This window comes from Oncorhynchus nerka, linkage group LG9a (assembly GCF_034236695.1).
Source record: "Oncorhynchus nerka isolate Pitt River linkage group LG9a, Oner_Uvic_2.0, whole genome shotgun sequence".
NCBI lineage: Eukaryota > Metazoa > Chordata > Actinopteri > Salmoniformes > Salmonidae > Oncorhynchus > Oncorhynchus nerka.
The window spans coordinates 39,820,395-39,838,549 of NC_088404.1; the positions used below are offsets into that span (position 1 = coordinate 39,820,395).

Below are 18,155 nucleotides of genomic sequence, written 5' to 3' on the forward strand. Positions count from 1 at the left end.
ACAAATGTTTGGTTTGGGACCTATAAACCTTGGACTAATGGGCATATGCTCACTTCCTCCCCTTCTTTCTGCTTTGTTATATAATAATAACTCACCCATCAGGCCCTCAGCACCACATACACTGTAGTGCAATTATCATCCTATTATATCTCAAATACTTGTTTGCATTCTGACACAGGGATATTCATCACAATTTCCTGGCAAATCACCTTCAATTACAGAAGGAGGACTGAATATCAGGTCCTTAATGTGACAGATTTATTAAAGCGATGCTTCATCATTATGCCCACAACCCTCAGTAAATATCTACCTAACAGCATGCTATATCGAGTGCAGCTATTAACATCTAGAATAACCTTGTTTTGGTTTAAACAGAAATTACTTATTGAATGATAAATCTAATCAATTAACTTTTGTTTTTATTTTCTCTGTTCAATGTTGTTAGGTTTATCTTTCTGCCTGTAAAAAAGTCAGGTTGTGTCTTGTTCTCTGTTGTCCTTGAGATTGGAAATCTAATCTCTGCTGTGTCTTATTAATAATCCAAACAGCAGAGGAGAGGACTGGCGAGGGGATGGACAGCTGGCCAATAACAGAGGACAAGCGAGGGCCAAGCCCAGTGGGGACCAGTCAGGGAGAGAGCACAGTAGAGAAGAGGGGAGAGACTGTCTCACAGCAGCACACAGCACAGGCAGAAACATCAGACCAAAGAACTGAACCCCCCTTACCAGAGACACACATGGATTGACCTGCGCATAGTCTATTTTCTATCATGTCTACCTTTGCCTTGCACGCCAGATTATGGAGAAAAAAATAATTATAAACAAAATGTTTTAAAGAGTAAATCCATACATATACTTGTTAATTATTAAAAAGTTGATTTTGAAGTGTCATTAAGTGCACTTTCCTCACTGCTTTAATTTGATGCACAAAGCTACAAAACCTTGGTTCATTAATTTATCAAATATTCAGCAGTGTTTTGCCTGAAGTGCATGGAAAACATGGAACATTATCTCAGTGATGATCATGTAAAGCGCCAGGCTGTCTCATGGAGTGCAGCCTGGATAGTGGCCCCCTCATGATGAGTCATCTGTGTGTAGTTTCTCCTTGGTAACGCCACATTACTCCCTCCGTCCGCCACTGAGCCATGCTGCTGCTGGGAGTTGGCTAGTGGAGGCAGTAAAGGCACAGGAGTGCCATCTGTGTGTATGGAGAGGCAGAAAGATGGAGCAGGAGATAAATAATCAGTATTTACTCTGGGGTTATGCAGTATTGTCAAAATGAGTTGAAATCAGTCAGGTGTAAATCAATACACTACTCAAACGATTAATGTAAACATTTTTTATTACATGAAAATATTAACAATTGGCACTTAATTTACTGTAATAAAATCAACCTTGTAAAAACAAAATCAATCCATGGATTCAAATCACATGGTAAATAAAGAGCATTAACTTAATGGAAATTGAGACAAACCAACCAGCTATAACAAACAGTGTGCAGTCATGCTACAATGAGGAAAGTTAAAGAACTTTAGAAAAAATAAACTCTGTGGAATTGAGGTGTCCAAGGCTTAGATAAGCAGAGCATGGCTTTCAACATGTCACTGCCAGGACGTAGACCAGCTCTGGCCTGCTGTTAACTTTAATCACCACAAATGTCTACATTACAATAATGATTCATAACCCAGTAGTGTTATCGCCAAGCCAACCTCAATATCCTAATTTATTCCTATAACCTGTCTGCTCTCAATCCACCCCTTGTATTATTTACTGCACTTATAATGGTCACTAATCTGCTGATAGTTTTGGACAATCTGCATGCAGCGATGCTGAATAATAAAAAACATTTTAGTTTAACTGTAATTAATGTTTCATTTCGCTACTCTTGGCATGTAATAAGAGATCTCTGCAAAGTTGTGATTTTTTTTTTCTTGCTAAATTTGACTTTACCCTTGTCCTTACACACGACTCAAGATACACTGTCAAAATCCTTAAAGTAGGATTTTGGGGCTTTCAGTTCAAACTAAATCGGTTCTCTTTGGTAAAAGTTTAAGAAATTCCACAAGGGATTTTAAGGAAATTAGATTCACATTCATGGTTTAGAGTTGCCTCTTCCTTTAGCATAATCAATGCCAAAGTAACAATATATTACACTATTCCTATATACTGTTCACCATTAACACCAAGGCCAATATCAAATTAACAAAAACTGAGCAATGCTGCAAAGGTTCTTGAAAGAGATATACAATTCTATAAGTGTGTTGATGCCAGATAACTAAGTGCAGTCTGCTACTGTTAAGATTTCACTCAGAAAGAAGTGTTGCATACACACTGGACGTAACCCGCTGATCAACCATTTGAAAATACCCCTTACAACATAGAAAAATATTTAAGAGAATAAAATACATGGATCAACTCTATTCCTTATGGCAGTGGTATATTGAAGTCCATAGCCTGATGGTGTTCTGTTCTACTTGACCATTAATTGCAGCCTCCTGATGTCCCAGGTCTGAATCAGTCCTTGATTAGAAGGGAACAATGAAAAAAACGCTGCGGAACTAGCTTCGAGGTCGAGAGTTGAGTTTTTAGGGCCCCATGAATCTCAGCAATATACAGAATGCCTCTATGCTTACAGAATAAACTGCAATGGGCTTAAATATTATGTACAAACTTTCTTTTACACACCCCAAGTAGGAACGTTAAAGTATAGACAATCTCTAATGCTATAAAACACATGTGGAAATAACAAAGCTTAAAGTTGTAGCTATGTCTGACTTAAAATATTTAAAAAGTCAATACCAATGTCATATCATCGAGCACTGTGCCTCATTGTAAAGATATTGCACCTCACAGTCAAGACATTGTATTAAGCTGAATGACTTGGGGAGGAGCAGAGAATGTTCTCCTTTAGTTTTTCTCTAAAGGCATGCAGGCTCAGACATGTATAGGCTAGTCTTTTACAGGCCGTTGAACAGTGAAACTTAAAGAGTTTACTCAACCAAATTGTAGAGTGCCATTTTTCTGGAATGTTGCATTCCCAGCCATGTGTATGATACACATATAACTCACAAAATGAGAATGCTAGTTCAGAGTATAGTGCCACAGCCACACACACAACAATCTGAATGAAGAAGACAGAGCCTCTGGTTAGCCCTGAAATATACCACTTTGGAAAAGAATCATGTATCAAACAAAGAGTCATCCGGTAACGGTTATAGAAAATAAGGCCTCTGAAGGAACAGCTGTCTCTTGCATATGCTGTCCTGCTGATTGCATGTTCTTTTCCCCTCACTCCCTTCTTCAATTCCTGTCTCCTTGTGCTAGAGTGTAGCTAGGATTCTGAGGAAGGATATAATGAGAACACAGAAGGACTGGCCCACTCCAAACACTAAGGCCTCCAAGGAGATCATCCTCTTCCCTGCTGCTTTGTACACCCCAGCTATGGCAGCACCTACAAGCACAAATATTTTTGTTTTGTTTAGAGCAATGTATAAAATAATTTGAACATCATGGCTTTGAGCACTGAGTTGATGAGTAGTGATGTTTGTGTACTATAATGGATCATGTTTATAGCTTATCAGAAGATGAGGTGAGTAACTCACTGGTAAGGACTCCACCACACACAAGGCCCACGATGCCCATCAGTAGGATGGCGATGGGCATGAAGCGGGCCATCTTGTGTTGTCGCAGGGTGGCGAGGGCCAGGAGAGCAGCGGGGAGGTGGAACACCAGTGAAGAGACAGCAGCCCACAAGAAGACTCCATACCACATCTCTGAGCGAAAGAGCAGAGGGAGTTAAGCAACTGAAGGAAGTAAGTGTAGGCAGGTTAAGGGTGTTGGTTTGAATCCAAGCCCGGCTAGGGGGGGAAAAAAATCTGTCGATATGCCCTTGAGCAAGGCACTTAACCCTAACTACTGCTGTCGCTCTGGATATGAGCATCTGCTAAATGACTAAAATTAAAAATGCAAGTGCATCATGATATAAGAGCTATTCCATGTAAATGGACCCATGAGCACCAACAGGTGAAGTTCATAGGAGCATGTCAAAGGAAAGCCAAGAGTCAGTTTTTTTATTAAGGTATGTATATACACATTTCTCCAACCAATTTCTATCCTAAAGTTAGGAATAGGCAAATGCTTTGATTGCTGGTCAAACAAATGGAAAAGAGGTCTTAAAAGATATTAGAAATACATCGAAACACAATGTTGAAGTAAAGACCCCTGCCTAATATCAACATTTATATTTCGTTTTGGAGAAATGAATTGCCTTTAAGTTCAAAAAAATATTGCCTACTGTAATTCTGTTACCAAAAAACCCACATACAGTGCTGCGAAAACATTTCTTATTATGAATATTATCAGATCTTCAACCAAAACCTAATATTGGATAAAAGGAACCTGAGTTTACAAATAACAAAAAATGTATAACCATTTTCATGTAGACTTGGATTGTGGATCATTTGGATCATTGTCGTGCTTTATGACCCAGCTGTGCTTCAGCTCACAGACAGAGGGCCTGACATTCTCCTGTACAATTCTCAGATACAGATCACAATTCATGGTTCCTTCTATTAAGGCAAGTAGTCCAGGTCCTGAGGCTGCAAAGCATCCCCAAACCATCACACCACCATGCTTGACCGTTGGTATTTGTTTTGTTATTTGTAAACTCAGGTTTCCTTTATCTAATAAGTTTTTGGTTGAAGATCTGATAATTCAGTATAAAAAAAATACACCAAAGTAGACAAAATTATAAAGGGGGCAAATACTTTCACAGAACTGTATCTAAGATATTTTCAAATTTCTCTCCCTCATGAGGAGTGAGGATAGTAAAAGTAGATCTACCAATTAGTTATCGTGTTTCTACTGATGACAATTTTGTTAATTATTAAGTGGGCCTAATTAAAATGCATCATTCGGTTACCAAATCAGTAACAGAATGAGGGAAAAATATATAACAGAATTACTGCAATAGAATTGTCTACAATGGGAAATCATAGTAGTCACAAACCACAGTTGGGTCACCTCTTCTACAGTGCTGAACTATACTCAACTAAACTATACTGTGCTCTGATTCAGAGGGGATGGGTTAAATGCGGAAGACACATTTCAATTGAATACATTCAGTTGTCCAACTGACTAGGTATCCCCCTTTCCCCTGTACTGAACTCTACTATGATGTCCAAACTTGTGAAACTCGGAAGTCTATGATTGATACAGATTTAGTCCAGTCCGGACCAAATGTGGTCTTGTTCGGGGGCAGAGCTCATTAAAATAACCAGTTTGTAGAATAATACCCAAATATGCATGATATTGCATATTTCTACCTTTGTGTATTCAGGATACATCACCACGAAGAGAATGGCATTCATATCCATAATTATGCATTTCTTTAGTACTGATCAGGTATCCATGATGTCATTCTGTTGTTTTTCAACTCAAGGTGTCATAGCTGACACCCCATTAATTCTTTCTGCAGAATTTTGAATCTTAATTCAGAGTAGACTTAACCGTTTTTGGGAAACATGGTCACATAAACAGAGATTTTATCATCATTCTGTTACTACATTTTGCATCTGCACTGTTCTTCAAGTAGCCTAAATGTGTTATTTTATTTCCTGTGTTAACTGTTAAAAGTAATCTAGCTAGTCCTTGTGCATCGAGTTGTATCGTTTTTGTTTGGCGTGCATTTTAAAGTGAACCTTCGGAGTCTCAGCGTCATTCTGTTACCAAGGAATTGCCCAGAGGTTACACCAGGGCTTCCCAAACTCTGCACGTTTTCTGTTTTTGCCCTAGCACTACACAGCTGATTCAAATAATAAACTATTCACCAAGCTTTGATCTTTTGAATCAGTTGCTATCAGACTGTATAATAACTCTAGCTCTTAAAATGGTTCTCCCAAAAACTGTATCAAACAAATTTAATAAAATAAAAAAAAATACAATTTTAATATTTAAAATGTCCAACATGAAACATTTCCTGTAATGTTTTCAATTGTTCAATATTCTATTTATCACATGCGCCGAATACAACAGGTGTAGTAGACCTTACAGTGAAATGCTTACTTAAAACCGCATGGTTGGTTAAGGGCTTCTAAGAAAGTAAGAGCTAAGATTGATGTCACGTATTATGTATTTTAAATGAGTGTTTTGCAATTATTAGTAATGTAAATGATGCATTTCTTAAGTTTTATCTGCAAGCAAGAATAAATCAACTCAAACTCAGTGTTAGGGCAAAAACTAAACGTTCACCGAGTTTGGGAAATGCTGGGTTACACAGACATTACACACATGCCTGTTGTCTCTGACACGTGTTCTGAATTCAATACTACCTACCCAGTACCCATGTTTCACATTCATAATGTAAAACTGACCCCTACATAACACAGCGTAATAATATAAACTGCTAAAGATTACACATTATATACACATCTCTCACACACAGTAGTCTGAAGAATAATATTTCTCACAAACACATGGAACTTTCTCTAAAAAAGACCACTGCATTGGTGACTAATATATGGATGAACGTTAGGGGCAATTTAAAGCTGTCCGCTTGTACGATAGCTAATATTGTTGTTATTGCCAGCTAACATAGATGTACGTAAGCTAACGTTAGCTATGTTAACTTAGATTGCTTACTAGTTAGCTACGTTAAATCGGTTAACGAAACATTCACTTTAGGTTTACAGCGAAAACTGTTCGGCTGGATTACAACAGAGCGAGGCGAGATTGAATCTCACCTGAGAAGTCGCTAAGCGATGTGTCGTTGCCTCGATTGGTGCCATTTTTCCTTGGGACCAAATTCAAGCTAAGAATTTGCTGAACAAACCCAATCTCGTTATATCCGTTATGCATGTCTTATGCACATGAGACCACGAATATCCGAATAACACCATGAGAACATTAAAGTTGGATCTAGTAAGTCCACAAGGGTTGGGTTGGTTGATCTTCCTGAATATATCTGTTAGCTTGATGTCAACACGACTTGGTTTGACGTCACGCCGTTAACATACTCAAAGGGCTACGATTTCACAATCGTAATACGCTAGCTAGCATGTTGAACATAATTTACAAAGAGTATTGACATGTACAAATATAACATTGCAATCGATAAAGAAACCGGTATTTAATTTCCAACAACAAATATGCTATAAACCCGTCGTTCTTAACGATTTGTTGATCCTGTGGACTTGCCGTAGTAGAACAGGAAGTCAACAGCTACCAGATAATTACTCATTGAGCTCCTCCCTGTAGCTAGTCACCAAAGCCACACGTTTTCAGTGTAGAAACTTGTTTAGTATTTGTTCGTTCATTTAGTTGTAGGTATAATAAGCTATACAGCTAGAAACAGTTGATAGATTTCTCAATTATTTTGTAACCGCGTGATACTAGCTACAGCCAGGGTTTGTCAGACAACCGGTGCTTTGCCTTTGTAACTTGCTGACGTTACTGGAGACAGCTATCTAGCCAACTATCCATACATTCCTTGCTGTGTTTACTATTGGTAGAACGTGTAGGCTATTTCTGGAGGGGAAATTATGAATTACTCAGATTATGATTCCGATGGCTATTCTTCAAATGCAGATCAAGACTATGTCCCATCTGGTAAGGTTACTTCCACAAGCAGATAGACATGCAATGCTAGAGTTGAATATATATTTTATTACACGTGACAGAACATCATAACCACTCTATACAGTAGTTATGCACTGTAGGTGTCATATTCTTCATGTATGCTTGATGAAAGCTACTGTATTTGTCATTCAATTCAAGTATTCTAATCATGGTTGTTGTGTGATTGAATGACAGATGACAACCTTAGTGAAGATGACATGAATGAATGTGTGAAAGAGGATGGTCTGGAAGGGGATGACCAGCATGGCCAACAGTCTGATAATGTCACCAAGAAGAAAAAGAAGAAAGGCCAACACATTGGCATGAGGTGAGTGATTCAACACGTTTGTGTTTGGCTCAGTTTTTAAACCATTGGTGTGCAGTGATTGCTTTGTTTTGCTCAGTTTTTCTTGTAAAGTCCATGTTGTTAGTCTGCTGGAATTGGTGGATGACAATGTACTACTATATTTGTACATTATTTTCCTACTCCTCATAGGAAAAGAAAGAAAGGAGGACTGAAGTTAGAGGAGACACTGCATGATGGTAGTGTGGAGGATCAGAAAGTAGAGCAGGGGGAGGAGAGAGAGTTTTCTACTCCCAGGCCCAAGAAGGAGGAGGATGAAGAGAAAAAGAAGAAGGCAGATGATTTGTGGGCCAGTTTTCTGAGTGATGTTGGTCACAAATCCAAGCCACCTACCCCAGTGCCGCAGGCTACTACTAAACAGCAGGTATTGCACCAAATATAACAACTCCTGGCCTGTAGAGATACACCAGGCATATGATAGTTGGAACCTGGGTTCCTGTTACAGTTTGGTGGTTGTGCATGTTTTTTGCATTGGAATCAAGTTTTCAGTTTTTGGAACACTACTCTGATGTTTAACACCTGTTTTGTTTTATTATCTCCACCAGGCTGCACCCACAGACAGTCCGAAGAAGCCCATTTCGGCTCCATCAGAACCTCAACAACCAGAGCCTAAAGAGCCCTCTAAAGTCACCATCACTAAGGTGTTTGACTTTGCTGGGGAAGAGGTCCGGTAAGTTTAGACCACTGGTGGACAATCAATCAAATTGATTTATAAAGCCCTTCTTACATCAGCTGATGTCACAAAGGGCTGTATAGAAACCCAGCCTAAAACCTTAAACGGCAAGCAATGCAGGTGTAGAAGCACGGTGGTTAGGAAAAACTCCCTAGAAAGGCCAAAACCTAGGAAGAAACCTAGAGAGGAACCAGGCTATGTGGGGTGGCCAGTCCAATTCTGGCTGTGCCGGGTGGAGATTATAACAGAACATGTACAAGATGTTCAAATGTTCATAGATGACCAGCAGGGTCAAATAATAATAATCACAGTGGTTGTAGAGGGTGCAACAGGTCAGCACTTAAGGAGTAAATGTCAGTTGGCTTTTCATAGCCGATCATTCAGAGTATCTCTACCGCACCTGCTGTCTCTAGAGAGTTGATAACAGCAGGTCTGGGACAAAGTAGCACGTCCGGTGAACAGGTCAGTGTTCCATAGCCGCAGGCAGAACAATTGAAACTGGAGCAGCAGCACGACCAGGTGGACTGGGGACAGCAAGGAGTCATCAGGCCAGGAGGTTCTGAGGCATGGTCCTAGGGCTCAGGTCCTCCGAGAGGAGGGAGGGAGAGCGGGGAGAGAGAGAGAGCATACTTAAATTCACACAGGACACCAGATAAGACAGGAGAAATACTCCAGATATAACAGACTGACCCTAGCCCTCCAAGACATAAAATATTGCAGCATAAATACTGGAGGCTGAGACAGGAGGGGTCTATGCATATACTGGTAGATGTACACTCTGACCACCTGATGGCAGTGCAACCTAACAGTTGAAACCTTCACATTGTTCCTGAGAAAGTGTCTGAATTCCACAGCATACTGTAACATTTTGATTTATGAGTTACAACACCAAATGTCAGTTTACAGGCCAAATAATGTGCTGGGAAAGTGTTTTTACTTAGTCGGGGTCTCACCAGTAGTATTATCTATATAATATGAAGCACATTAAAGGACTTTGTTTATTTTCTCTGAAAGCCTTAATTATTGCAACATATGATTACCATTGCACACAGGCAGCTATAACCCAGACCCTAATGGATGCAATCCCCTTAAGGAATGTATTCCCAGAGGGATGTACTGGTTGACCTTAGTATTGGACTGTTCTCCTACACAGTGGTGTATTGGCACATCTTATCCCTGTCATTATGTTCTATTTGAGAAGAGAGTTCGGTCTATTATATCTGATGGAGTGCAGTGTCTGTTGAGGGATTCAGATGCTGTATCATCCACTACACTCAGGGTCGGCATTAGCCTTTTGGGGGCACTAAGCGTGATTTGGTTGGGGGTCCCCCCACCTCGAGGCAAAACATTTGTAGCCCCTCTCTTGATGCAGAGTAACTTTCCTTTAATTCTACACATTTTGCAATGGGTGGAGAGAGAATTTAGCTATTTTTTATAACACATTTAATTCAATTCTATAATTTTGTCATTGGGCAGAGAAATATAATGTGCAGTTTTGCAGTACATTTCCTGCAATTCTAAAATACAGGGTGGAAACTTGTGTTTTTGCACCTCCACTTTTTTACCAGCAAATTATCATAATCCATTGGGTAAACTGGTCTGTATCTAAACAATATGACCATTTCATAAATGGTAAAATAGCTTGTGATGTGATTGCATTTTGGAAGCCTGCTCCCCCTGTTCCCTAAAGATGAATGGTTTTGACCATGCTCTCTCTACTGCTTTGATTAGTGTAGCTAGAAATCACAAGTGCCTGTTTTTTAATGAAAAGGTACCCGCAAAAGAAAATGTCACAAACTTGTTTATCTATTTTGTGATGTTACATTTGTTTTGGTGTTTTGTTTCTTGTCCGATGCACTGATGGTGTTACATATAATTTGCGACATGCATCATGAGCAAAGTCATTGCCATTTCACTTTTTCTAGCTATGAGAACAATGGCATGAGCATGGACTTATTTGGCATTGCTGTAGCGCATCAAAATAGCCTGCAAGCAGCCTACCAAATTTTGCACCCTGTCATTACAATGTAGAAAAATGTATCTGTAGTCCAAATCGTTCATTGGTCAGGCTATCCATATTACCGGTGCTTCATCTTATTATTTTTATTTCTATGGCGGACTCGCGGCCGCAATTTATGTAACATGGCAGAACTTGAGATAACAATAAATGGCAAATTCAAAGATACTGATTTCCCCTATCCATCTGTGGAAGAGTTTTCCCTAAATGCTTATGACAAATCCAGCTCAAGAACCTGCTATTGCATAGCCAGTTGGCTAATATTTTGAATACGGTGTAGCAACAACAGATAACATTAGCATGCTAGCTAACTACACTGACAGCTGTCAGTGCCCTACTTGTTGTTATTTCTCCACTCCAAATGGAAATCACCACAACGTTCCCACCCCCTGCACCTGGTGTGTTTTACTATTCTTACTCACAATAGTAAGAACCCCAACATTATATATATTTTTTTGACCAGGGGCCCTAAGTGACCACATGGTTGTGTAGATGGGGTGCTAGAAGCGAGTGCAGGGTTTAAGGAGGAAAGGGAGAAGAAACAGAAGAGTGAGAGGCAGAGGCATAGCCTTGAATAAAAAATTACCACTTGGCAGGAGATGGAGGGAAAGTATTGTCAGATATTACAGAATGTTGATTCGTGTTTGTGTGGGAGGGGATTCTTGTACTACCAGCGAGGGACTCAACCAAAAGCATTGGCTTGTAAACAGTGACCAGCCTAAGGGGTTTATGAAACATCAGCCGTGCCGTTTTTGGGAAAAACGGATGTTTTTATGTGTGTGTGTGAGAGAGAATTATAGAGAGGGTGGGAATTTGTTTAAATGCCAGCCAACCCATGGCTTCTTGTCTGTGTGTCCTTTTCTTGAGAAATGTACAGACTTACGTAACTTGATGATATTTACTTATGTTCGTTAGACTGCCACTAATACGGTCCTGGGTTTATGTATCTGTCTGTCCTTTTCCGTCTCCAGGGTATCCAAAGAGGTTGATGCTGACTCCAAGGAGGCCAAGAGCTTTCTGAAGGCCAAGGAGGAGACACCATATGTACAGACTGTACCCAGAAGATTTGAGCCCCCCTCCCTTGCCCCTGGACCGAGGTACATCCCCACCTAGTCACTACATCACCCAGACACCCACCTCTGTCTCTTAATATTTGACTTGTAGAGCAGTTAAATATCACTGTATTTCCTTAATTAGCACTTTCATTTGTATAGGAACAGAGGTATTTCCACTGCTTAAAGCTGGAACCCTTAATGGTGAAACAACCACGTCTGGTTGCGATATTACAACAATGAAGAAGTTACTGCAAATAACAAACATTGTTTTCCCCCTCGGACTTCATTGCGCGCGATAGAAGAGCACAATATGTATTGCCATTTTTTCTCTCTCAGCTCGGCAACAAAAATAATAGTAACGGTGGTGGGGTGGCCAGTGGCGCTGTTTCTCCCTACTGCAGATTCCATCGTTAAGTTACAGTAATGCTAACTGTATAACGTGGTGGCAATTGTGTTTCCACAGCCATGTTTGAATAGTCGGTGAAAGGCATGTGTATGTGTCTAGGACATGTGGGTATAATCCTTGCCGGTTTCACTCCATTGATTTCTGACAGCTCTTCCAGAAAGCCTTTGATCCTGTCATTCCGCTCTCTCTGCTACCGAGACACCAGGGAAGGGGATTATTGCTCACCTTTCACACTACTCTGATACAACTGGTTGTGTGAGAGGGAGAGTGTTAGAGTGCATTTTAGTCGTGATGGGGGGGGGGGTCGATATAGTTACATATCACAGTATTCTTTTGGACGATATTATATCAATACTTTGACTCCAAGGTGGAGAACAAGCTATAGGTACCTTTTTTTTAATGGTATAGTTAGAAAGCCCTAGTCGGCTGTACCTGCGCCAAAACTCTGGTATTGTTCATCTTATAGCTTGGACTGCATCTTCTTTTTAAATAGTGAGCCAACAAATTTTCAGCACTTTCCGTTCCATGACTGGTGAAAACTCATTTTCTCATGCTCTCTTGTCTCACTGCAGCAGACATATATAGTGAGCAATATGTTTGAACATCAAATCGCCATATAACCACAGTATCGAATCGCAAAACATATAATATCGTGAAAATCGCAATACATATCGTATCCTGATATTATTGTGAGGATCCCTGGCAATTCTCAACACTGCGTTTTAGTGTATGTGAAGTTGTGAATTCATGTTCCGTTCAAGCTTGCATGTTTGACTACAGTATTTCGGAGTAGTTGAACTTTGCACTGGATGTCAGAGGAAGGAGCTGTGAGTTTGAAGTGGATGTGTGTTGTAGCATCATGCATTGGTGCATTGTGTACTTTTGGCTGCTTGGATAGTGTCTGTGCGTGTGTTGTGTGTATGTTCTGTTTGTGCATATTATTTTGTGTGTGTGTGTGTGTATCATTGTCTATCTATGACAGCTCCAGCTGCTCTACTCTCCCGCTCCCCTGCATGTCAATACTTCCCTCTGTTGCCATGGTGTTTAATTTGCCGAGCGCATCTTTCCTCTGAGGCGGTGGCTTGTGTCCAGACAGGAAGTGATATTTTCCTTACAGGATGTACAGTGTGTCCAGAACCATTTCCTGTTGTAGAGGATGGGCTTACCTACAGTACGACAACAGGAAGTAGCCGTCAGTCAGTCAGCAGCCCTCCCTCGTCATTCCTGTAGACCAGACCCATTAAGTTAATTACCTCGCCTTAAAAAAAAACACATCACAACCTGCTGCATGGACAGGGCAAATGTTGTTTAATTTTGTTCTTATCAGCTCCTAAGGCTCTTTGGACGTTGAGAGAACGTTGCAGTTACGTAAGGGTGGCAAACGCTGTGCTGTTACGGAGGTCCCATGGTGCTCTCTCTTTCCCATGTTACACCCACTAGTTTCCCGCCTTAAACAAGAGGCAGAAAAGTGTTGACTGCATTTTTCCACCCTTTGTCACTCCATTATTTTCTCCATCTTTGGCTCTCCTGTCCTGTCTTACACCCCATCTCACCACCTCTATCTCTCTCTCTCTCTGTCTCCTGAGTCCTGTGTGATTGGAGTTAAGCCCCTCTCTCTCTCTCTCTCGTATGATTTGAGGTGAGCATGGTAGTGGAAGGCCTGAGTCAGCAGGACAGGCCCCAGACATGTGATCTCCATTGAGTTCAGCCTCTCTTAAATAAACATGTGCCTCCCTGGCATACTGTTCAGCTCTGTCTGAGCTCCTACTGCGCTGTAATGTGGCCCTGGCCTTCTGACTGCCATTACTGCGCACAAAAAACTGCTCTCGTGTCTGCTTTTTCATTCACTTTCTGTCTCCCTCCTTTCTCCCCTCTCTTAACCTCATCTCCATCTATTTTTCTCTATCTACATTTGATATAATTCTTCCTTTATAGATCTGTTCCTGGGAGGCACTATCAAGATAACTGTATTGAGACATGAAATAAACACAATAAAGGAAAGATGGCTAAAAACAGAGCTCTGTGGTGCCTGTCGTTGCATAAGGCATCATAGTGGTGTACTCAGCTTTGGCGGTATCCAAATTGTAATACCTTCATGCCGACCTTGTGCCTTACCAGGATATTTGGTAATGTCAGCACTGAACACAAGGGGTGCTATTTTCAAACCCACCTTAGCCTCTGTAATCCGATGGTTAGCAATGCTAACAAGTACATGTAAAATCCCAGAGAAAGTGCTAACTAAATACTAACGAGCGTATTGCAAACATTGTATACAGTCCCTTACCTGAACTATTTGCAGGACAGCTCATAAAGTTTTACAAGTAACAAAAAAAATGCAACTCACATTTTGCTGCATACACACAACAAATACTTGATCCAGGAGGCATTGGAGGCTCCTCAGAGGAGGAAGGGGAGGGCCATCCTCAGTGAATTTCATATATTTTTTTACATAGTGAAACATTAAGAAAGTTAGCCTTTCTAGATAAAACTATACTAAATATATTCACGTTACCAAATAATTGATTAAAATCACAGAAGCCTCAACAGCACAGTCTGGGGTTGCACCATTGTGTAGCCACCGGACAGCTAGTTTCTGTCCTCCTCTGGGTACATTGACTTCAATGCAAAACCTAGGAGGCTCATGGTTCTCACACCCTTCCATAGACTTACACAGTAATCATGACAACTTCCGGAGGACGTCCTTCAACCTATCAGTGCTCTTGCAGCATGAACTGACATGTTGTCCATGCAATCAAAGGATCAGAGAATGAATCTAGTACTGAACGCATAATCTACAGCTAGCTAGCACCACAGTGCATAAAATGTTGTGAGTAGTTGACTCAGCGAGAGAGCGCGCTATATATATATATATATATATATATATATTCCACTTGTTTAGCTAGCGAATGCAAACACCCGGCTCAAACAGACAGAGGCTATGTTAGCTAGCTGGCTATGGCTATTCAACACTGGAACTCTTCCAAGTCAAGGTAAACTTTTGGTTTTATTAATTTATTGCCACCGGGGCCAGCTGGTGTAACTGCTAAACTACTTTCTGTATTCTGTACTGCATTATTGTAGCGGGTTTACTAACGCATTAGTTCTAGTAGCTATGTTGACTATGACGTTAGCAAATATGGTTACAACGTTGTAGGCTGTGTGTAGCGGTTATGGTATGAAGGTTTGGCTTGTTTTTTTTGCCTGGTCACAGACAGCTGTTGTGTTGTGCCCTGAAGTCCACAAATGAAGGGAACAGGTGAGAGGAGGAGAGCCCATAGATGCGAGAACGAGTTGTACAACAAGCATTGTGATCATGCTGTTTGTTTGTCACTGCTATGAAAGTGAACTGTTTTTGCGGGTGATCAGGGGCGTTCCACCGATTCTGTTGAAAAACAAAAAATCTTAAACGGAAGCAAATGGAATGAAACAGGGATAAACATACCTGAATTTGTCCAATAGAAACTCTTGTTTGCAACTGTTGGACTAATGATTACGCCCTAGATCAGCTAGATGCAGGCAAGACTGTGCAAGGCGGTATTTAATGTGTCACTGTCTGTCACCTTGATTACTAAAAATGTTCTCTCGACCTGTTGTAGCAACCTTATGATGGGTATAGGGACAATTTTAGTATCAAGTAGTAGCCTAATCCTATCAATGTTACATTGAGCTGGTTGAATGGAATATGGAGACAGTCATCCGATATGCTGTAATAGAAATAAGGTCATGCTCATCTTAAACGACCCCAACTGCCACTACCTGCTGTTAGACTACCTCAGCTTGATTTTGGAAGAAGCTAGCCACTTAGCTAGATAGCTAACTAGACAATAAATTAGCAAACTAAATGCACAACTGCAGAGCGTTTAGAACATTTTAGACAGTTCACTTAATAGTTATAAGATGTCTAGCTGGCAAACATATAGTTGTGAATTTCATACTGTAACTAGATCCCCTGGTACTTGCTGCTCACAAGGCGGTCTCTCATCGTTGTGTGCTTGTAAACGAACACCACATGACTGGGGTCTACTGGTAAGCTTCATAATGAAAAATTATGTGGCAGGTGTAATGAAGAACGCCATTGCACAAGTTGACTGCTGGTATTTACTTAAGAAGTTACCTACAAATATTTTGATTTATAAAATCAAAATCAAAAAAATTGTTTAAACGGTATTGAAAAACCATCTTGTGGCTATTTCCAAATATCCCGGTATACGGTATACCGCCCAAGCCTAGCACTCAACAAAAACACCAGCCAACATTTCATCAATCCTCCATCCCCCATCTAATTGAGAGCAGTTGTGTTCATAGATTTGATTGACCTGCTGTCATGCTCTGTGTGTGTGTGTGTGGGTGGCTTGGCTATAATCTGCCAGAACAGTGGTCCACAGCGGCATTGTGAAATGCTGGCGGTTCAGGCTAAGTGCTATCGATTAGCATACCGCTGAGATTTAGAGCCGCTTGTTGGGAACTCTAGTGATTGGTTGATTGATTGCTCTCTGTCTCTATGGTGCTACCTCACTACTCAACACCGGGTGACATTGATTCTGAACGTAGGCGGGCACACACTCACGTACACATGCACACACATCATCGCCACTGTGACACAACATTAAGACTGTCTTCTCTAGACTTCCTAATGTTACTGTAGTCTTGTGTACACACACACACACACACATTTGGTTGTTGATAAATATATTTATTCCTGTTTTTCTCATTTCACCTTTCAAGTTATTACATATTTAATGATTTAGAATTTCAGACAAGGTCACAGCCATTTTTTACATTGTTCAGAGGATGTGCTTCTTAATCCTGATCCTGGGGACCCAAATGGGTGCACATTCCCAGCCGCACCCGCATGCACCCAACCCCAATGAGGGGCTGAATGAGTCCCCAGGGCCAAGAAGCACAGCTCAAAGGTACATGGACGGGTATGGTAGCAGATCTCAGCAGTTTCAAATCAGTTCAACAGAATGGAGGCACGTCAGATATTTGGAAAATAAATCATAATTACAAAATCAGCGACAGTCAGTCAAGTAAATTACCTGGAAAGTCTTGCCTCTGAAGGAGGGAGGAAATAGATCATTTTCCCTTTTTAAAATGTAACATTTTTTTTCTAGTTTTAAAAAGTGAATCAAGTCCTGCAGCCATTGACTATGCGATGGTGGGTGACCGTTTTTCCACTCCAGGACTTTACATTTCTTGGCAAAGATAGTAGCAAAAGCAATTGCATCCTGCACACCATTAAACCAGTAGGTGGTAGACCAAAAAGAGCCAACAGAGGGCCCAATTCTACATTGACTCCAAAAACTACAGACATTGTTGCAAAAACACTTGTCCAAAACACAACGATCTTGGGACAGGATCAAACATATGAAGAACAGTGCAGATGCAAAGTTTGGCAACACAATGATGGCACAGCAGCACAAACCATCATTCTGTTACCAAACTTTGCATCTGTTCTTCAAGTAAATGTGTTTTTGTACAAATTTCTGTGGAAATTGTTACAACTATGCATAAGGACTACTTGTAAGGTTTGTTTAACTTTGCAGTCATTGTTTTTTTTTGACCCCCGGTCTCAGCATTATTCTGTTACCATGGAATTGCCCTTCTTCATTAATGTAATTGTTAACTTCCCACTCTTTGTTCCTGACTGTAGCTGGCTCTCTATAAAATAAGCCTGTGTTATGGTGTGTGAGTATTTCAATGTTAACAGGGCAGTTGCATTGGTTGATATTTTCCTGTATTTTTGTGTGTATGACATATGTTCGGTGTGAGTGTGTGTGAATGTATTTGTGTGTGCGCACGCTCATGCTTCGTGAGAGAGTAAGTATGTCTGCAAAGGCTAATGATTTCCATATGTTCTCAGCTTAGAGGGCTGCTTTTCTAATTCTAGAGGGACATCTCAGGGGCCTAAAAATAAACATTTTCTTTGTTTTTACAAAGATGGAGAGGAAAGCTATCATACATTATGTCTGGCCTGACTCTACACCCAAGTTATACATTAGAGGCATGTCTGTCTGTATTTTTGTG

General features: G+C 40.6%; 2 protein-coding genes and 1 pseudogene across 3 annotated transcripts in view; 2 read left to right on the forward strand and 1 right to left on the reverse strand.

Moving 5' to 3' along the window:
* Window positions 1-1,856, forward strand: part of LOC115134289 (capping protein, Arp2/3 and myosin-I linker protein 3-like) — a 62,727-nt pseudogene extending 60,871 nt beyond the window's left edge.
* LOC115134291 (transmembrane protein 170A-like) lies at window positions 1,324-7,206 on the reverse strand. Its single transcript, XM_029668108.2, has 3 exons — window positions 6,740-7,206; window positions 3,602-3,772; window positions 1,324-3,450 (listed from the first exon to the last, which is right to left on the reverse strand). Exons 1-3 carry the CDS (start codon window positions 6,852-6,854, stop codon window positions 3,320-3,322), a joined length of 417 nt encoding a protein of 138 aa, XP_029523968.1. The 5' UTR covers window positions 6,855-7,206; the 3' UTR covers window positions 1,324-3,319.
* LOC115134290 (craniofacial development protein 1-like) overlaps window positions 7,163-18,155 on the forward strand; it is a 49,499-nt gene continuing 38,506 nt past the window's right edge. For both annotated transcript variants that reach the window (XM_029668107.1, XM_029668106.2), the window contains exons 1-5: window positions 7,163-7,604; window positions 7,809-7,941; window positions 8,110-8,341; window positions 8,523-8,647; window positions 11,639-11,764. In XM_029668107.1, the coding sequence (XP_029523967.1) occupies window positions 7,538-7,604; window positions 7,809-7,941; window positions 8,110-8,341; window positions 8,523-8,647; window positions 11,639-11,764 (683 nt within the window). In that variant the 5' untranslated portion in view covers window positions 7,163-7,537. The remainder of the gene's footprint in view (window positions 7,605-7,808; window positions 7,942-8,109; window positions 8,342-8,522; window positions 8,648-11,638; window positions 11,765-18,155) is intronic.

Coding starts and splice junctions, on each gene's coding strand:
- LOC115134291 (XM_029668108.2), bottom strand. CDS start 6,854: ATGCATAACGGATATAACGAGATTGGGTTTGTTCAGCAAATTCTTAGC. Junction 3,773..6,739: donor ATCGCTTAGCGACTTCTCAG/GTGAGATTCAAT, acceptor TCTTTCGCTCAG/AGATGTGGTATGGAGTCTTC. Junction 3,451..3,601: donor GTGTGGTGGAGTCCTTACCA/GTGAGTTACTCA, acceptor TTGTGCTTGTAG/GTGCTGCCATAGCTGGGGTG.